At 38.5% G+C, this 20,908-nt stretch overlaps 1 protein-coding gene and 2 long non-coding RNA genes across 5 annotated transcripts in view; 1 reads left to right on the top strand and 2 right to left on the bottom strand.

The window, feature by feature from the left end:
* Positions 1–1,490, bottom strand: part of PSMA1 (proteasome 20S subunit alpha 1) — a 9,112-nt gene extending 7,622 nt beyond the window's left edge. The window contains exons 1-2 of the mRNA XM_035326725.1: positions 1,361–1,490; positions 1,059–1,103 (exon numbers count right to left, since the gene is read on the bottom strand). Coding sequence (XP_035182616.1) covers positions 1,059–1,103; positions 1,361–1,363 — 48 coding nt within the window. The 5' untranslated portion in view covers positions 1,364–1,490. The remainder of the gene's footprint in view (positions 1–1,058; positions 1,104–1,360) is intronic.
* Positions 1–15,154, top strand: part of LOC118167400 — a 22,229-nt gene extending 7,075 nt beyond the window's left edge. The window contains exons 2-3 of the long non-coding RNA XR_004751119.1: positions 12,803–12,809; positions 15,142–15,154. This is a non-coding gene — a long non-coding RNA (uncharacterized LOC118167400). The remainder of the gene's footprint in view (positions 1–12,802; positions 12,810–15,141) is intronic.
* Positions 2,523–20,908, bottom strand: LOC118167398. 3 transcript variants are annotated; one of them, XR_004751116.1, is made up of 4 exons: positions 17,171–20,908; positions 16,965–17,050; positions 6,650–6,762; positions 2,523–4,666 (listed from the first exon to the last, which is right to left on the bottom strand). It is a non-coding gene; the product is annotated as an uncharacterized LOC118167398 (long non-coding RNA). The 3 variants fall into 3 exon arrangements; XR_004751115.1 differs by having other exon boundaries at positions 16,965–20,908; XR_004751117.1 differs by having other exon boundaries at positions 6,650–6,690; positions 16,965–20,908.

Genomic DNA, 20,908 nt, shown 5'->3' with positions numbered 1-20,908 from the left:
ACAAATGTATTTCTCAACGCAGTTCAAAGCCACCTACAGCTACCGTGATATTGACTGAAGTACGTTCAAACATTATATTCGTGTAGGATGAGAAGCACCCTAAACGCTCTGTTTCAATGTATTTGAAAATGTATCTTTCAAAAAATAATGCCATGCGATGAATTTTTTCAGCAGTAATACAAGCCCACAAGCCAGTGATATAGTAGCTGTATAAATAACAAGCCATATTGCTGTATTTAAAACAAGTCCGGAGCTTCACCAAATGTAGGGAAGACTCCTATTTTCCGTAAGTTCCTTATCTTGAAGCATACACAGCAAAAGAAGAGGCAATTAACCACCTCAGCTGCGTCAGGTTCTGAGAAAACAGACTTCACCATTAAAGCAAAACGCAACTTGCACTACAAGATATTGCATTTAACCTCCAGCATGTGCTAAGTCTCAGTGCTATGGTTATAAGCTTTATACTTAGGATTTATTTAACAGGGATGCTTGTGAGCATTTCAACTTACAAAGGTAAGATTTGCTTATTCATTCTAAAAAAATCAGGATTTCAGATGTCAGGTTACTGTTTGGGTACAGTCACTGAGACGGGGGCTTCCAAGGCAGTAAAAACTGACTGATGAGAATGTCAGAGAGCTGCTGTTAACGCCTTGCTTGAAGAATTCAGCACATTTCCACTTAAGCACTAAGCCTTAACTTAGCTTGTATTAATCTTTTTTTACAGAACTGCTTGAACGAAGCCCTTGGAAGACCAACTATAGGAACACTCTTTCCAGCTGCTGCCCATGTTTTCCCAACATTAGCCGTGGAACAAAGGAGAAAGCGTGGGAGCAGCAGCCCGTCCTTCGGGAGATGGACGCAGACTCGGCCTCGTGCTTCCAGGCCCGTTACCCAGCACCTTCGCACTGCTGCTCCCCGTAAAACGACGCCCATGGCCGCTCCGCGCCTCTCTGGCGCGTCCAGGACGAGCGCCCGCGGTCACCTCAGCGCCCTGGAAGCTGCCGGGCCGCCGCACGGTGCCGGGCGGCGAAGCGGGCCGAGCCCGACGGCCGGCTTACCTGCGGGCTCCACACGGTGACATCGTTGTCGTACTGGTTGCGGAACTGCGGGCACAAAGCACAGCCGTCAGCGCGCAGGCACGGCCGGAGGCCCGGGCAAGCCCCGGCCGCGGTCCCGCGGGCCCGTGAGGGCCGCAGCCGGCCCCAGCGGGGCCGCCCGGGGAGGCCGCAGCCCAGTGCTGACTCACGGCCCCGCTCCCCGCTCCCTTCCCTCTCCCCCCGCCGCCGCCCCCACCGCCCGGCGCACCCTCCCACCGCCCGCCGCCCGTCCCGTCGCGTCCCGTCCCGTCCCCGCCGCTCACCATCCTGCCTCCCCCGACGGCGGCGCGGGCTCCGGGGCAGCGAGAGGCGGCGCTCGGGCAGCGATCGCTCGGCCTGCGGGCGGCCAGGCGGCACCAGCCGCGCCCCGACTCAGCGAGCGGGCGAGCTCCGCCCCGCGGCGCATGCGTGGTTGGCTGCCGTTAGGCGCTGCCTCTCCTGAGGCGCTGGGCGCGCTCCTGCCCTTTCCTCCCCCTTGGAGCTCGGGCCGCGTCTCTTCACCCCCCGCTGGCGAGTAACTCTCACGTCAGCATCCGAGTTGTTTTCTTTCTTTTCCCACTTTTAATACCACTAGCCGTGATTGTTTGCTTTCCGAAATGAGGGGTTGTGTGGGAGCAGAAAGAGAAAGGACGGGGAAGACTCCAGACGAGGGAAGCAGGGTACTGGAGCTGATGGGGAGACTGGAAGGAGTGGGAGCTGCTGACCTGAAACAGAACAGAAGCCGAACTTTATACAGGATACGAACGTAAACTACCCACGCAGCCTGAATTAAACACGATCTTGTGTAGATAGCAAGCACACAAATTGTACATCATGCTTCAGGAGCTTGGAGCTACTTATTTGAAATCACGAGAAGCTGGCTTTAAAGCTGTATTTTTAGCCCTTGCCCCTTTATCACAAGCACAGAGCGCACAACGTGCTGGGCTTCCCGACCTGCAATTAAGTTTTCGTACAGGGTCCATGCTAACAAAGGTTATAAGCCTAAGTAGCTAACAGTAAAAAAGAAAACCAAAAGACAGAGTGGTAGGAGCAGAACCGCAGCCACTGTTAATCAGATCTAGCAGACTGGATAGCCTCTTATGGAAAAAGAAAGTACAGGAAGTCTCAGAAATAACGTAACAGCCAAATGCAAGCAGTATTATGAATAATACTCGAAAATACCACTGTGTCTTAATTACTGCTAAGATGTGATTGCATCTCTAAGTGGGTCTTTTTGCTCTCACACTCAAGGTAGAAAACTGAAAGTGCTTAACAGAAATGAATTGCTTACTGGAGCTCTTATTTTGGATGATTAAAATGTGTATGCAATTGTAACTGAAAAGTAAGTAAAAAACGTACTAGGAGAACTTCTCTGTAGGGTTGCACAACCCAAGCATGCAGACAAACAAGCATCAGGTGGTACTGTATTTGTATGTTTTATTTTTCCAACAAGTACCCAGCTGCTGGAATCCCAGTCACTCAAATCAAACCAGTAGTGCGTGTGTACCTTTTGGTTACTGGGGGACCACTGGTAACATTGCTCTTAGCGCTGGTGAATTGGTACAAAACCTTTCATTGGAGAGGACCACAGTGTTGTCTAGAAATCTACACAGACTGATTTTAATTATCTGACTTGTTATGCTTAAGCTTTGTGATTAATAAAAAAAAACATTTGATCTGAAATAACTTCCTTTCTCCAACACTGTTTGATGTGCACTGAAATAGGATATATAAACGTTTTAAGTGAGCTGACCAGCTTTCAAGTAAATATTCAGTAAATATTCCTGTAGTCTCTGCTACAACGCCGTTCTGTAATAACTTCCTTACAGCAATAAGTGACTCCCGAAAGATCTGCTTACTCCACCTGCAGCAACGGAACAATAGATATTTCCTCTCTTTTGGCAAAAGTATATTAGTTTTCATAGAATGCTAAACTATGCCAAGACTCCATTGTTCTGTATATGGACTGATAAGAACAGGAAGTAATGTTAGGAACCACATTTCTGGTAATAAAGAGGCAGGATTTTTTAAAACTTCACACCAGAAAATTAGAGGAAATCTATACAAATGAAGAATTTTTAGAAGCTGTATCAACTGTGACATAGGTACATTAAATTGCAACTTCGGTATTTTCCTGCATCTTTTTTTTAATGGATGGATAGAAAAATATATCCAAAACTTCAAGCTATGAAGTCCAGCTAGTAAGAAATGCCTCAAAACCAAACTGGCTCAAGTAATGTGGCAGTGAGAAGTGTTGCACAGAAGCTTCTTTCCCTCCTTTCCTGATGAGCTGGGCAAAGCAGCGAGGCAGGCACCAGATGGAGTTTCAGCTGCTCCCCCGAGTGCTTCGGACAGCGTAACTGCTACCACGTTCCCAAGGCAGCACCGCAGGAGGTTATCAGAGACGGGAATATTCTCTGGGAACCAGGAAGTGCTTACAGTGGAAGGAAGTCATTCGCTTCCTTCTGAGTACTCCTGTGGCCCCATTAGGCTCAGCCCTTTACAAGCAGGTGCAATTCCAGTGCTTTTGCAGTTTATTTCTATTCGTATCTTGGTGCGCTACTGTTTTAAAGTACAAAAAGGAGAGAAAGTAATCAACAAGGCAAAATCGAATAGCTCTTTTTCAGTTAACAAAGTTAACAAACCAAAAAAGTATTTAATTATATATTTTTTTTCCCCAAATAGACATATTACCGAACAAACAATTGCTGAAATGAAGTTCCTGGTTTTCAAGTCATCTAAAGTTGTTAAGAAAATTTGAATGAAGGCCTTAAATTACGGTGTCAGTAAGGTTTAAGCAATGGATAAGTGCTGCGTTGACCTCTGCACTTGGGAAAATGTCACTCCTGATATATTTAATGGTGTACAGTGGCCTGCATGAAGTGATCTGACAGTTTTAGACAGCTTCAGAGGAGATAAAAATCCACTTGCCAAAAGACGAGAGCAGTGCAGGCATGGTTGATTGACACGGCAGAAAAATGCGTGCTTCTCACTTCTCCTCCGATGCTGAATTTGGGTGCCATTGAAAGCAGCAGGTTCAAGAAAAGACAAGGATACTTACTGAGAGATGGAATGCCTGCATTGTGGAAATGCTTGCAATGGAACACAATTTGGTCGCAGATTCAAAGATCAGCCGGACTAATTCATGACAGGATGACTTTTCAAGCGACCTTGCAAAACTGCTGGTACAATATTTGAATCAACTGCAGCAGGGAAAAAACAGCTAACCTAAAATGAGCATATAAAGTCTCAAGAGAAATTAATGATCCGCTTTTGTTCTGTTACATTCCCAGTGTAGTTATAAACAGCATCTGACATCTGAGCAATGGCAGGCTGGCTCTGAAGAGATTAACATACAGGAACTAAAAGGGAAGGGCACTTACGCCCTCCCTTCTGCTGATTCATTAGAGGAAATGACATTCCACCAAGTCCACCTTTGGGATACCACTCATGATCAATCTACATTAACCATTGTGCTGCTGAGTAATATGATCCTATAGTTTTATGGTGTTTGTTGTTGTTTTTTTTTTTTGGCTCCAACCGTAACACACCCAGCATCTGCACATTTCATGCTGCCTAGGCACAGCAGGCTGCAAAAAAAAAAAAAGAAAGAAAATTGTTGTGCTAAAATAAGAGACAGACTGAATCAAGGTGGCATCTTCATCCCCTTGGAAAAGGGGAAAGGACAGGGAGATAATGGAGCCGCTCCTGGCAGACGGACGACGGCAGTGCTGTTACCGTTTAACAAGTAGGAACGGGCGTACCATTGTAAGATTCAAATCTTACTTTAATTTTCTTTATTCTGCATTTCATGACTTGTGTTGTACAGCTTTCTCCGGTAAGTAGCTGTTTACATGTAAGGATAAGAGTATTATCGAGCAATCTCAATATTCTTCAAATAATAATAATCAAAAATCCATTGTTTAATATCTAGTGAAGTGTTGGGAATTTGACTATTACTACTGGGAGAAGTAAGTGGTCAAAATTAGCCTCAGGAGACTTGAAAGGTACTACTTTAGCTAAAGAAAACGAATGGAGAAAAGGTCACAAGCCAGGCAAAGTGACAGACCACTCCTACAACAGGTGGCATAACTAAGAACACGTGGAAACAAAATACTAGAAGCTGCTATGAAATAACATTGATGCTATATACTAAGTATGCCAGCATAGCAATACAAGCTACAAAATACCACTATTTCATATACTGCCTTTCCATTTTGCCATTGCAAATTTAAATATTAGGTAACAAACAAAAACAAAAATGATTAATGAAACAAAAAGTTTCAGGCAGTCTTTGTTGTGGCTTTGTAACAATGCTACACATGTTAAAGTGAAATGTGGGATGCTGTAAGAAACTAAGAATAGCAAAATCTTGAGACAGGAAGAATTTAATTTGTACGGTTAGATCTTTTTTTGTATCTTATGGTCAAAGTACATTTAATGGCACCTAGTCACCTAGACCAACATAAGAAAGGGTGGATACGCTTTTCTGAAAATGAGTACAAGACTCTCTTAGAAATGATAATCAGGAAAATGAACAGACTTGAAAAGTAGTGTTCACTCCCCTATTAAATCTTATCCACTGTAGTCTACAAATACATAGGGCAGAAATAGCAATCGCATTTTAGAAGACCTTTTAATTAATATGCCATATTTAGTTGGATTACCTTTAAACCTAATTTAGTCTCAAGTCACCACGATTCATCATCACCTCACATTAAACTCCTACATTTCTCAAGACAATGATTTGTGTCCTTTGATTTTAATGCCACGAACCTGGATCTCAATATATACAAGAAAACTGGGCTTAATAATGCCCCAAATACCCTTATTCAGACAGAAATATGAAGCTAACGTTCCATCTTCATTAATATTTTATCAAAATAAGGCTACTTAGGATTAAATTGGATACTGTCACAACACATTCAGGACTGTACATTTTGATTTTTGGTGTTTTTTTTTGAGAGCTGTCTTACTCTCTTGACAATGCAAACAGTCTATACTTGGAAGCAATACAGCCAATAAATTTACTTCTTCATTAACGGCTATTTTATAATATCTAAAATTGCTTAATTTTAAGCATCTGCATGGGACAGTCAAATATGATGACATTTCCATCAACTAGGTAAAGACTGAGAGCAAATATTTATGACAGCTGCTATAAACATACATACTTGACCCTACAATTATTTAAAGATGACCTCAAAGGCTCTCACAAAGAAAAAAAAAGAGGATGAATCATTTTGCATTTAGTACCGTAAATAGGAAAAATAACTTGTCTCTATAAAAGATGCCAAATTCCTTTCCTATTCTTCTGCAAGTTCTCAGGAGAGGTGCATACATCATCTCCCTGTGAGACATCATTTCTCTATGAGAGCCTTGCATTTATGTTGCCAAAGGCATTTTTAACATTTTTTAAACTACGGACCAATTTTAAAACACTTCAATATTCTGTCACAAAAAACGTTAGCAATATGAGATTTTAAAGGTAATTCCTAATTTTTTAAAAACCCATTTCTTTTGTGAACTGACATCAGTTGCCTTTTTCGGGAAAGGCCTTCAGAACAACTAACCTTGTTTGATCATCACAGCTGGTTGAGAACGATCAGGCAATCTCGAAAGCAGGATAAAATAATCCATGTGTTAAGAGAACTGCAGAAAGGAGTCTGGTTTTTTCTGTCCAGTCCTGGAACAGATGAGGGGAACAAAGTTTGACACAGCAGAGCTGTTGTAGCATATGTTGGCCATAGGAATAGTTTTGATTTGTAACTTCTTGTCTGAATAAATCAAACTAAAATATATTTAGATTGAAATTCATGCAGATGTTACTGCTAGTTCTTTCTTGGTCTTGAAATTTCTTCATGCCCAGTGAGGGTTTCTGTATCATATACATTAATTATATAAGAAAAATATATTTTGAGCTATAATTTACTTGCTAGTCTAGAAGGTGTGATTTAAACTACGTACATTATATTGTCTGAGTCATCAAATGATAATTCTTCAGGTGCCTGTTATGGGAGTATGATGAAACACCTTATTTACTTTTACAAAAATCTGTTAAGCTTTTTATTTCAATGAAAAAATAGTAGTTATTTCAAGGGTCTGAGCATAAAAGCACATTTTCAGCATGCATATTGGTGAATAATTTTTCAAAATTTCTACCTGTGAAAGAAATAACTATAATTGTCAGCAAAAGCTGGAAATCAGCAAAAGCTGGAAATCACAGAGTGATAAAGACACAGGGAGAAATCCTTTGTAATCCATGAGAACATTAATGGATCCTATTTCCTTACAACAGACATTATTGTCATATTAAATTAATGGCTAGACAAAGTATTACCTTCTTAGTTATGCATTTACATTCCATAAATATTTTACAATGAGTACTTATACATGGATTGCACAATGAAAGGTTCACAGAGTGTTTTTGCACTCATCTATTGTTGCCAAAATTTTCTGCTTGAAAAATGGAAATGCATTCACATACACAAATAGATTTGCCAGAGGCAATTAAACTAAGTTTTTTGTATCACTTAAAAACGAGGAAAGACCACCCTAGGAATGACTTAACATTCCTGGCAAGACATTAAGGATTTGCATGAGACTTAACTTTACAGGCATTTTCAAGGGCTATAGGAGTATTGAACTTACTGTAATATTCAGTTACTGTTTAGGCAACAATCCTGGTTGTTTTTCAAAAAGTGACTCAAGCCATTCGTAGCATGGATTCAGTTTTTGATTAGGAATGACTACAATACAGAATTACTATGCAGGAAAAAAAAAAAAAAAAAAAAAAAAAAAAGATGTTTGAGTAAGCTTTAGTCTTAAGAAATCGTGCTGTCATCAGCCTTTTCTTTTTCTAGCATTTGCCAAGCTCCTAATTTTGCTACATGCATTTTAACAGCTTTGCTGTCATTCATATCCCTGGTTTTCATAGTACAATTTATGTTTGGCATTGCCATCTTTACTGCATATATTCCAAAACTAACAGCAATGGGAACGGAAACCTAAGCCTGTCCTGACAAACGTAAGATAGGTTCTGGCACCATAACGCCCATTGTCTTCAATTGTTCTCGCAGATGACTGAGCTCAGACCGTGCATCATACATGCCTAAATTGTGAACAAATTCCATTGATGTAAGGGTGGTTCTAAATCCAAAGTATTTGGTGCAACCCTTGGCTTCTAAGCCCAGTCCATGGAAGGATTCAGTGAAAGGTCTGAAGAGCTCTAAATTAATTCCAGTCTTATTATAACCCTCTCTTGAAATCAGCTAGTGAGTGTCTAAAAACCCCTGCAATGGTTATTAGCATATCACTACATAGTCAACACATCTGCACAGCTAGCTTTGATTTTAAGAACTATGTATCAGCTGAATTTGTGACTATGTCATTCACAACAGGTTCTCTAGCACTAAAACATTTTCGAGATGTTCTTATCACATCATTATAACAACAGGAACAATTCTTCAGACAAACAGAAGATTCCATACTTGAAATAGGGAAAACAATTTTAAGAAAGAAGAAAATCAGAAGATCTTTGCATTCGGATAGACCCTTTCAACTATCTTATAGTGATTAATAAAAGCAGGAAGATACTTCTGAGCTTGAAAACTGAGCATGTGCCTCAAGATTTTGAAAAGCAACCTGTGCCTGAGGTTATCACTTTCTGGTTATGCAACTCAAAATGCATTACGGTGATACAATTTCCAGAAAGTCCTGGATACCTCCTTGTTTCATAGTGAGCAGCAAATGCATTCTCACTACTGACTACACAATATTCAGTACACATTATTTAGATTAGTTTCTTCAAAAGTAGCATTCTTACCACTAAAGCAAAGCATTAGGTTAATTTGTTAAGGATCTTATCCAAAAAACATTCATACAATGCAATTTGAAGTATGCCCTGGTGCTGCTTCCTTATCAGTAATTACCAGTCTTCACCCAGGTATACATAGGCTTGCCATATATCACTGATGTGATACCAACGTGTTTCTAATGCCAATCATACTCATCATCCATTTCTTTAGGTATTTTATTCTTGAAAATATTTTAACTTCAGCTTTAAAATCCAGTTTCTAAGTTACAATCTTTACATCATGAACGATGATTTTTTTCCCCACACTGACTTCAGTATAGCCACGGTTTTAATTACACTTGGGACATGCAGTTTGTGTGCGTGTATTTCTCCAAATTTCACACCAGAAGCATTCACATTATGAATTTAAAGAATTAAACTATATCCTGGACATCAACTTGCGGGAACAAATCTGTAAATAGTCCTTTGGCCTAAATCTAACCATAAAGAAGGAAAGAAACTCTAAGATACGACAAAAGTCAGCAGAAAAACAACTTTGTTATGCACGTTTGCATTTTTACAAAAAGTTTTAACAATATAACATTTGCAAGTGTAGCGTACGAGTAAAATGACAGCAGTGCTTCAGTGCTTTGGAGTGGTTTATGTCCCCTCTAACAGACTTTTGAGCAGTGGTACCAAACTGACCAGCTTTCTCTGGTTCCTAGCCAGGGAGGAAGGCAGTATACTATCATTTCTACCAAGTCCAGCAAACATGAATTTCACAGACTGTTTCTCAGATCAGGAAATGTCATTTCTTAAGTTGCATTGCTGCACAAGCGTATCTCCATTTTATGGTCTTTTCTTTAAAAATTACTAACAGTTTTAACACAAATCTAGCTTTGTGCGCATTCTTCCATACTTTTACTTTCTTAATGTATACTTCTTCCCAGATCTCAAGAGCATAAGTTGTGAAGGACCTGGGATAAACATTTGACAAGCACTTAAGAGCGTAAGTACCGTTTCTGACCACTCAAAAAGTGTTCAGAAACAGAGGGAACAACTACGATGTTCAGATTGTACTTGAAAATTGCTTCATGAAGGAGACAAAAATACAAACCCTTCAATACACAATCACTACAGTATCAACAAAGCCGAAGAAGCCACCAGCTTGGAAGTGCCGTGCTGAAACAGCTGTCAGATGGACTGAGCCTCCAGAGGAAGCCAGCTTCATCCAGGAAACAGAGACAATGAGGCCAAGGAAAGGGAAATTGACTTTTCTGCGTATCACATGGCGAATTAAGTCTACTTAGCCCAATACATTTGCCTCCTATTTCTTCCTCTATTAATCATGGTATTTCTTTGATGGGCAAATAAATAGTTTCTGGGCATTAAAAAACAACAAAAAAAAAGATTTCCATAATGAAGTTGAATTCAATAGAGAAGTTGAAATCTTGATGTCAAGTCAGCCTTATGCTCATACTTAAGAGATATTGATGTGAAGGCAGTGGCTTGGGATGCTGTACTGAAAGACGGCAGATTTTGGCATTAGTGCAGATTCTGAAATAAGCGCTACTTACTATCAGCTAGCTTTAGCTATTGATGTGATCATAATTACCATTTTATCTTCCAAACAACTCTGAAGATTAGAAAACGTGTGGTTGAAATGATTGTGCCTGTCTCATTTAACAGCTGAATAAACAGCAGGTCTGGAAGACCTTCTGGAGGTGGTATTGCCTATTCATGTCAAAGGAAAGAGTGTTCGTTAACCATGTTCTTGAAGAGAAGTGTCCAGAACTCTCTCCCAGACTTCCTGCCTGTGACATGGATGCTTCAAATGACCTAATCTATTTTTCCAACTCATTCGAGAACCCAGGCAGATTGCTAGCAGAAACATCTCACATATGACGCTTTACTGCTCAGGACAGCATAGCTCCCTGATCTCAAGTCACCCAAGGGCAACTTCTAGCCAAGAAAGTAAGCATCTGTTACAAAGACCTTAAAGAATGGGTAACTAGATAATGATATCGCCTAGACTCAGCCACAAGCCTGTAGTTTACGACCAGTTGAAGTCTTTCTACTTCTGCTTGCTTCTGGTAAGATGTTCCAGCTCACACCCTTTACAGTGTGTAATGTCCCTTTGTAATGGATGCTAAGAAATCATTCTTTATAACTGTTTCATTCTGTCAGGGAACACAGAAGCCAAGGAAATTGCCTAAGAAATAAGGAGGAGGTGAAAGCACAGACTGCTGTCCCTGCTGCTTAAAGCAAGGCTTGCAGGATTCTTCTAGATGACATATCACCCTCAATAATCAGAGCGCCCATGTTCCGGCACACATCTTTAGGCAGTAATCAGGCAGTAATGTTAGGCAAAGCTTCTGGCAAAAATCTTTAGGCAGTATCTTTGGGCAGATAAAGGTCGAAAGATGGTCAAAGATCTTGTGAAAATGGTATGAGAACACAAGTCAGTTCCAAGCGTGGGACCTAAGTGAGACTGAAGTCTTTTATAGAGCTCAAGTAACTCAGGAGTCCTCAGAAAAGTAGCCCTGGATGGTACCTAAGCACCGAGGGGGTTGAGAAGATCTAGAGCACAGGGAGATCTCTTCCTTTAGGACATTACAGTACTCCGGTGTTAGAGGTCTCTTTGGAAAACAGGTAGTAGGAAGCTGCACGTCTAACAAGCCTTTCCAATTGTCCCACACTGCTGCCAGGTACTAAGGTCTTGGTCGGCAGTCAGAGGGAGAAATGGAAAAATTGTCAGATTTCTTATCAGAATAACAGGTTTTCCAGTCCTGGAACATATTGTTTGCGTTCCGTGTCTAAATAATTTAGATTTGCATTTGTGAACTCTGTCCAGTGATTAAGCAGTTCTAATATATGGAACATACCTGATTCTGCAGTTTGACCTTACACTTACGTTAAATTTCTGCAAGTCATTTTGTCATTTAAGGCTAACTTTCCAAGTAACAGGTAAAGCACAGCCTGATTTCACAAACTTTTTCATAAAGACACCGTAAGTAACTAATGCCCATTTATGAAAATAGTTTCATAATCTTTCACATGAACACAAAGACAAAATAAATGTAGTTAATGCATAGTACTCTGGCAACTGGAATCATTACCTCACATACAGTAAAATAAATGATTATACACGTTTATGTCCCAAGCCAATATATTCCCATATCTACTATTAAAAACTACTTTAAGCTAGATGTCGCAGAAGCATGATCCTGCTTCTAGATCGTTACTGCCTAAAGCACCAGGATAAAAGACATCTACTAAAGCAGCATGCCTGCCTGTCTTCTCTAAAGCTTTTATTTTGCTGTGCAGTGTACAGAATCAGGCCTCTCGCCTCAAAACCTGAACACTCCTCAGTTATTTTAATATCCATGCCAGATTAATGTATTTTACACCAATTCAAAGTTATTCTATTCAGAAATATGTGAATTGCACCATTAGATTTGGTGAAGATCTACTTGTGTAGGAGGCCTGGCTGCAGAGATAACTGAATAGGATACATCCCAGGTTTTCATTTAACACTGTCACTGCTCCATGCACATTTTAAAAATTCCAGAAAAGCAGAGCCTAAACTATAAAGTGCATAAACAGAGCTTGGAGAATGATTTTTTTTTTTTTTTCTAATATATCAGAAAGCATTAGAAGTTTAACTAACCATTTCCTTAAAATGAGAATGCTGTTTTCCTTCTTCCCTCTACCCCTTTCAGAATTTGCATGAAAAAAATGTGGCAATCACATATGAAGGGGACACATTCATAAATCAAGGAAAACTACATTTACATGTAGAAAACAGATTTCTCAATTTCAGTATTAAAGAAAGCAAACATGCCAAATGCAAAATACTTTAATTAATAGGGCTACTTAAGCAACTTCACAGTGAGTAAACTATACCAAAAGTAAAGAACGTAAAATCTAGCTTAAATGTAACCTTTAGCAATACCTTCCATCTGATGTTCACTTTTCAACATAAAATGCCTCAGAACTAATAGCAGCAATTTGAATCCATGATGTGAGCAACTTCAGTCAAAGTACGTCACTCAGCTTCTTTGGTATTTGGCTAACTCCCAGGTACATAGCTGTTTTGGCATTTTTATATATCAGATAATGAAAGCAGTGTGTAGTGTTTTAAATCCCAGCGGTTGCCTGCGTCTATGAGACCTACAGTTAGCAAACTGCCACACTGCAATAAGCCTTACAAGAATTAAGCACTGAAAAACAAATGGCCAGGAATCACAAACTTTCAAACCATTATCTAGCACGTGCTAGCATATTAAGCAGTAATTCTTAGGAATTATAGATTCTTTGTAATTAGCAGCAGTCACAGAGAAACTGATTATAAATCAGCAAATTTTACAAATCAGCAAGTAAAGAAAACTGAAGGTAAACACAGGGCACACGTTCACTTCATTTACTAATTGTATTATGTTTGTTCATTATGCTTTTATTCTCTAGCAAGATGTTGCCTAATATTAACATTAAATAAACATAATTCTAGTTAAAAGAGAAATTTTGAATATAGCAGTACAAGTAATCAAGTAAATGTTGCACTGCAGTTTGTTGTGGATCACTGCTAGGGAAGACTGTCAGTGAAATTCATCATACAACATCTATTCCTCTGGAAAAACAGTATTTGAAACCTAAATAAATAAAATCCCTGTAATTCAGTTCATGACCAATGTTATGCTAATAGTTATGATAAAATAAGGCACATGCTTTTTAAGTAATTTGCAATTGATTTGATATTTTTTCCAAATCTAAATAAAATGCCATCAAGGCCAAACTAGACAGGTTTCTAGGTCTCAAAAAGCTCTCCAGACTTATTTCTATGCCTCCATAAACTCTTGCATAAACAATCACAGCAGGAATCATTATGGAATGGTTTAAGGGATACTGCAATAAGAAATCAGTTAATGATGTAAACTTAAACATAGTTCTTTACTGACAGAGTGTTTGAGTTTGGTATATTAAGCATCAGTCATAGCTACGTAGTTACTACTAATCGAACGTAAGTGCAAAGATATCACAATGTAAACTTCTGGGTTTCAGCGATCAGCTCCAGTAAAACCTATTGCTGTGCCCAATTCCCTCTCTTTCAACGTCCTTTCCTCTCAGGTTGTTGTTAATTCAAACAGAAAACCTCCAAAGCAACAAAAGAACCATTCTAAATGTGTTGCTTTTGCGTTTGCGGGTCAATTATTATTCTTTCATTGCAAGAAAGATCAAACAGGTGCACGACTGATTGCTTCTACATCATTACTTTGTACCCAGGTATGCCACATTCGGGTTATAAATAAGCACATAAAAATTAGTCAACTGAAAGTTAATACACTTGCATTGCCTACAGATTCAAAATTTGACAAGTTTCCATAGCATACTCTCATTTTTGCTTGCAGTCAATTCAAACATGTTTTTAAAAATAGGGGAGAGTATTTTTTATGACTGACTAGTCTTTGCTGCTTGGGTAAACCCCACAGTGATTAGCAGTGTTTTCTAAAAGCTCCTATTTACTCTTTTGGAGTATCACCTCAGAAAAAGGACCATCTTGGAAACACTTAAATACACTTTCACATCCAACTGTTCTTCCTCTTCTTACTGTAAAACTATTCATAAAAGTAATAGGCACTAGTTTTGAGCAGAAAAAGAGCTGAATGCAATCATCGTGTGATTTATCTGTTACTCAATCTTGTGAAACTGCCATCTGCTTCACCTACATATGTTTGCCTTTGACAACTAAATACAATCCCTCAGTTTGGAAATAATTATGATGCATCACTATATTAAGCAGACGGGACAAAAGCAGCAAACCCTTCAAAGTTACAAAAGCATTTCAAGTCTTTATTTGGTGTGCAGATTCTGATGTGGTAAATTCAGGCTCTGAGCTGTCTCAAGCCCCAGGTAAGCTTTTCTGTGTTCAGAAATTGTGAATGCTGAAAGGGAGGGGGAGCTTCAGTTAAGATGCTAAAAGCAGGCTGATAAATTGCTGCAATTGTACCCAGTATTGATTATGAACACCCAAACAGTCCTGTTGGATTATATAAGTAAGAAAGGTAACTTTTAGCTAAATATGTGGACTTAAATGCAAATAGGCAAGATTGCCAAGACAAGTTGTTTGAAATGAGAACTCGTTCGCTGAGTGTCATGACTTCCTGGACAATATGTAAGCTTCAGGTTACATATAACAAACAATGTGGTCTTAACAATTAATCAAAATAAAATTAACCTAAGAAATGCTTGTGCATTGCTTAGCTTTTAGAGGACAAACATAAAACACAAATTTATCATTTTAAAAGCAGACAATTTCTGTCTCCAGCCACAATTTATTCCTGTCTGCTTTTTTACACAGCTGAATTCTTTCTGTGGCTAGAAGGACAAAATACTTCCACATTAATGAGCTAATCAGCTTAATTGCATAAACTTGCCTTTGTGTTTTTTTTTTTTTCTTTTTTTTTTTTTTTTTTTAAATCTCAAGTTGAATCTCCAGAAGAAATAGTTATGCAGTCACCATTGCAGGATTGTGTTATTTTTTCTCATGAAAGGAAAAATGTAATTTTTTTTTTATTTACATGTTCTTTTTCTGGAGATTCATTTACATCAACTTACGAAAGAGAGCATTAAATACAATGAACTTCTGAATACAGTAATGCCTGCAAGGCTTTCCTACACACAGCTGAATGATACAGTACAGCCAAGCAAACAGTTAAGATGATACTCCAGCACGTGCTGAAACACAGGCCAGACTCTGAAGAGGTACAACTGAGCACAATCTCTTTACTGGTTTGTTTTATGCCTGCTGACAATATAATGTAATTTTAGCAATTTAACAGAATTCTAATGAATGTTAATTAACAAGGACCTGTCTCAATGATTTAGGGTCAATACAGTGGGTACCAAAAGACATGGAGGTGAGAGAAGCTGACTGAATGATTCAGCTCACTTTTATCACTACCACCACCCGCAATAATGACCAGGCTTGGACTGATTTTGATCTTTTTCAAAATATATTTATGCATATGATGCTCATGTGTAAAGTCAGACTTCTCGGGAAAAACCAAACCAGTTCCCCAGTCGGATTTAATCTTCAGCAGTATTAATGAGCAGAGTTCATAAAATGCCTCCATTTCAATTCAAGAGAGAAATCTCAATTAGCAAGTAAGGGAATGAATTACCATAGAAATATTAGTGTGTATTCTTAAGTTTAATGCTATTTTACTGAATGTGTAGATTTTATAATAAAATGATTTAGCATAAAGTAAACTTTTTATAGTGAGATGCTACATATGAAGCCACCTATTTTATTAATCTTCAATTTTGCTTGTAAGATGACAAATTTTACTCAGTTTTGAGAAAGTGAAACCTGTCAAAAGTTTTATAATTGAGAAATTTATGCATTTTTATTATCAACAAATTGAACTCTCTCACTATTTTCCAAATAAATAAGCTCATGTGAAACAGCAGTACCATATATAATTGTGCAATTCTCTAAGATCTTAAAGGCAGAATTTTGACAGCTATTTGTTGAACTTGATAGCCTGTTATCATCATTTTTATTAGGAAAAGAGCATCTAAAATCACGGGTACTTTGGGGGTGGGGGGGGTGGGGTGGGGAGAATCAACCAAAGACATTTACATTTACTTAAACGGGCACCAGAAAAAAAGTTAGAGACAAGATAAAGATGTGTTGTCCTAGTTTTTCTTTAGACTTAGTGTATTTAATTAGGTTGAGACAATATTTCTTCTATTCACTGACTGTTCCTCAGGTTTGTCACTGCTGAGCTGTATCTCGGGGCCTGCCATCACACTGATGTTCTGATACCTTCCATCTCCAGAAATAGGAAGTCTCATCTAACAATGCCCTATCACACCAGCTCCACATTTCCAGTGAAAATGGAACACCCATACTTTTTAAACTGACTAGTGCTGTATCTGCTGGAGACATCTTATCATACAAGGAACATTTTTTCCACTTCTTTCCAGTTCTTTGTCGTGTGTCTGTTTTTGACAAGTTAAACTCACAGATGCACTCTGTAGTAACTTGGTCTTTCCTGTCATATGCTGAAGATCACAATGCTGTGACTTACCTTTGAACTTGACTGCTTTGCTTCATGTGGAATGCAACTGAATCTCTCTTCTCACCCTTAGACATGACAAATACACCGACTCCTCACTGCAAGTACAATGACATCATGCATAGTAAATACACTTCCAGAAGACTCTTTTCCTGTATCTTTTTCTCCACTTAGTAGCTACATGAGTATCTTTCATTCATTTTTTTTTTCCATTATACCTGGTTGCCTGTGAACCACTGCAGATGTTTCTAGGCCTTTAGTGCTGAAGACATGCAACATCAACTTCTAAAATACTCGTATCCTGCGTTTAAAAGACAGCACATTACACACGTGTTTGAAGTCATCCAGCACCTAGTTACATCCTTAAGCCTCCAGCTGCAAGCACTCAGCTAGAGCACACGCTTCTACAGTTCACCACCCAGAGCAGCCACAGTGCTTGCCTCAGGACAACTTCAGAAGGGTAACACATAGCACTGGTGTTTCTCCAAACATTGATTCAAGTTTGGTTAAGCTTTTTGATTTCCCTAAGGGAACTGCACGTGTATGAGTATGCTTGTGTCTTCTGGAGGTATGGTATTTCGTTTGTTTTCTTTGCTAAATGATTGTGGTTGTAATAATGCCATTTCTTTATTTAAGCATCTAATATAAAACTGATAACAAAGTTGAGATAGATACAATTACTGCTTATACCACCTTAACTGTCTTTGCATTAATTTACAAACTAACTTCCCAACAAAAGTCTAATGTTCAAAGAAATAAATAACAAAATACAGCTAACATTTCCACAAAGACATCTACAACTGCATTTACAAGACAGCAGAAATTCATACAAATGTTTTGGTTACACACAATTTAGGAAAATGTTTTGCAAAAGTCAAATTCACTTCTGATTACTGCAGCCTACAGACAACTTCCTCATAAACACAAAAGAAAAGCAGTAATTGTAACAGCTCACTAGCTCAGAGCTCCAACACAAGGCACATTCTCTGTTCCCACCTTCTTTTTAACCACACTCACACTACACCAGCAGTCAGGTAGTAGCAATTTGTTCCTTGAACAAGGCATCAATTCACTCATTCTTCAGTTGTACAGAAGAATTTCTAAGCAAATGAACCCAGATTACGATTAGAAAGCCAAGCTATTTAAGCCATGTAGCTGGTTTTAATTTTTGGTGTTTGTTTCCAATTTCAAAGCATACTTTGTTTAAATAATTCGGTACATCTAAATACATTCTTCAAAATGAAGCTTAAATATGACAGGTATACTTTGACTGAGATAAAGTTCAATCCTCAAGAAAGTTATCACCAATAACAGAGGCAATTTTGTAACAGAAACACACCAAGAATTTAAGAAGCGCTGATGGCTCTCATAATTTGCTGTGATACTACCTTGTGAAAGGTTCCAAGTTTGGCACCATGTTAAATAAACCCTTTCCCCATGCCCAAAGTGCAAGGTCTACAGTCAGGTACAATTATATACTGTTAGATGTAACTATTATTACTTTGATGAATGCGCTATGGAAGGCTTGAAGACAAGCTTGAAAGATAATTTCTTAAGATTAGATTCATCTTTTCATGCTGATACAAGAGAAAGCAGAAAATAGTTTCCTGAAGTGAAGACCTGGGCAACTGTATCCAATGTTACTAAACAGATAACAAAGTTGTCCACAGGTGAGAAACTCATCAGAATCACAGGACTAGATGAGGGAGGAAGGAAGGATCAGATGTTTGCATCTGATGTGTCTGAAGAAGGAGACGATAAAGGTACTTGCAGGTAAAAACCATAGCAATTCTGAACAGCGAAGGAATTTTCCACATTCCAACATTACAGGGCACAATAGCCAGGACATGGCCAAAAGAAAAAGTACAGCACAGACAGGAGGGAATGATTAAAACTTAGAAATATTCCATGGGATGAGGTAGGGTTTAGAGACGGTTCTGGATGCGCAGGTCAGAGAAGAGAAACAGGCCAAGGAAGATGCCAAAATTACAGCTCTGCATGACAACAGTTATGGTTATACTCTGTTCTTTCCAGTTACAATGTTTTGGAATAGGGAACAGACAACAGAAACAATAACTATTTTGAAATATCATAGCCCAATTTTCATTAGAGACTTACGAACCAGCACCTAAAGACATTTGTTTGTATATACGCTCAGTAGTAGCAAAAGCCACTGTTAGGCAGATACAGGCATTATATCATACGGTACCTTAGGAATAAACCAGAATTGCTCAACTATTTTCTTTTGTTGGTGAAACTGTAAAATGACAAAAGAAATTACATTAACTGAAATTAATGTCTTCACTACAACTTAAATACTTTGTCTTTTACTGCAACATTTTCTGTATTCAAGGAATATTGACCTACCAGTGGGCAAATAAAAAGGTACTTCTTTACCCTTAAAATTTTTCAGTCACAAGAAGAACTTTAGTATACGCTCCTAATGATGGCTTGAGTAAGACAGCGTCCAACTTTTCCTTATACTGAAATTGTTCATGATTAGATTGTAAATTACTCAGGACAGGGATCTATTAATAGTCATATCCTTTTACAAATGAACATGCTACGACGAGTATTGTTAGGCAACAGGGATGCTACGAGAGAAAAAACATTCTCCTATAGAATGAGCTGTGAAGACATTTCTTAAGGGTGTTTTTGCTCAAATGTACCACTGAATTAAAAGCTAATTACTTCATGATAAACGATCTGAAGACAAATGAATAGTAAGGTAGTGGAATATGCTGTTGATGCTAAGTTACTGAGGGCAGAAAAAATAAACCTAGCTGAGCAAATCTGCATACAGCCTCATAAATGCATATGCAGGTCAATTTTAAGGTAAATAACCATAAAGTACACTGGGGCAAAAAAATCCTATCCTTGATTTGTAAAACTATCAGCTATAGGTGTTAATACTCAGAAAAGATATCCTGTGATCTATATAGTTAATGCCATGAAAACAACGTTCAATGTTTGTTGAACAACACTCAATAATCCACTTTCTTCCTTAACAAAACAAACAAGACTACAGGAATTAGAAAGAACTCAATAATGACATGAAAACCATTATTTTGGCTCAGCATAAATCCATCTGCTTGTGTCTTGAGTACTGTGTGCAACTCCTTGTTTCCTCATCAGCAGAAGCATATAGTAGTGTTCACAGAGTACCAAATGAAGAGATGAACTGTACCATGTGAAAATACCAGATAGACTAAAACTCCTCTGCTTGGAAAACACAAGGCTCACAAGACTGGAGAAAGATATAAAATCATGAACTGAAGAAAAAAGATGACTTGATAGGAACTGTTATCAATTAAGACAGATAGCAACCACGAAAAACATTTCACACAACGCAGTCAAGTTGTGCCGAGTAAGGACCTCCTTCCTGCAGTACACAGCAGATGCCAAAAGCCAACGTGGACTTAAAAGTAAATGAATACATAAATGGTTGTGCAAATTCATGGAATAAAAATGCACTGAGCACTGTGTTAAATATAAGACACCGCTTCTGATTCAGAAACTGCTAATGCCACAGTGGGTTGCATATGGGGTATTAAGGGGTCATATGATGTCCTATCTTTGTACTCTTCCTTTGTACACTTTCCAATGCCTACTGCTATAGTTGTTTATATTCACGTACGATATTTCTGTGAAGATTACAGTATCTGTGAAATACTAAGTATTTCAGGAATGCGTTTATTTATAGCTGAATTCAACTGAATCAAAAAAGCGAAGGTGCTATGCAAAATAGCAAGATTGATCTCAGCCTTGAAAACATTCACTTATACACTTGATTGGGGGCTAACTGATGTCAATAATGTGTGAATAAAAGTAAATGCAGGATTCTTATCCCAAAAGGAAATTCACATACTCAATTTTGAAAAGTTTTAAACAAGGGAACTGTACGATTAGACTGGCTTTAAGCGTACCAAGACAGGAGTAATTCCTTTTGCTTTTTT

This window comes from Oxyura jamaicensis, chromosome 5, assembly GCF_011077185.1.
Source record: "Oxyura jamaicensis isolate SHBP4307 breed ruddy duck chromosome 5, BPBGC_Ojam_1.0, whole genome shotgun sequence".
NCBI classification, from domain to species: domain Eukaryota; kingdom Metazoa; phylum Chordata; class Aves; order Anseriformes; family Anatidae; genus Oxyura; species Oxyura jamaicensis.
This window is presented reverse-complemented; position numbering and strand designations above follow the sequence as displayed.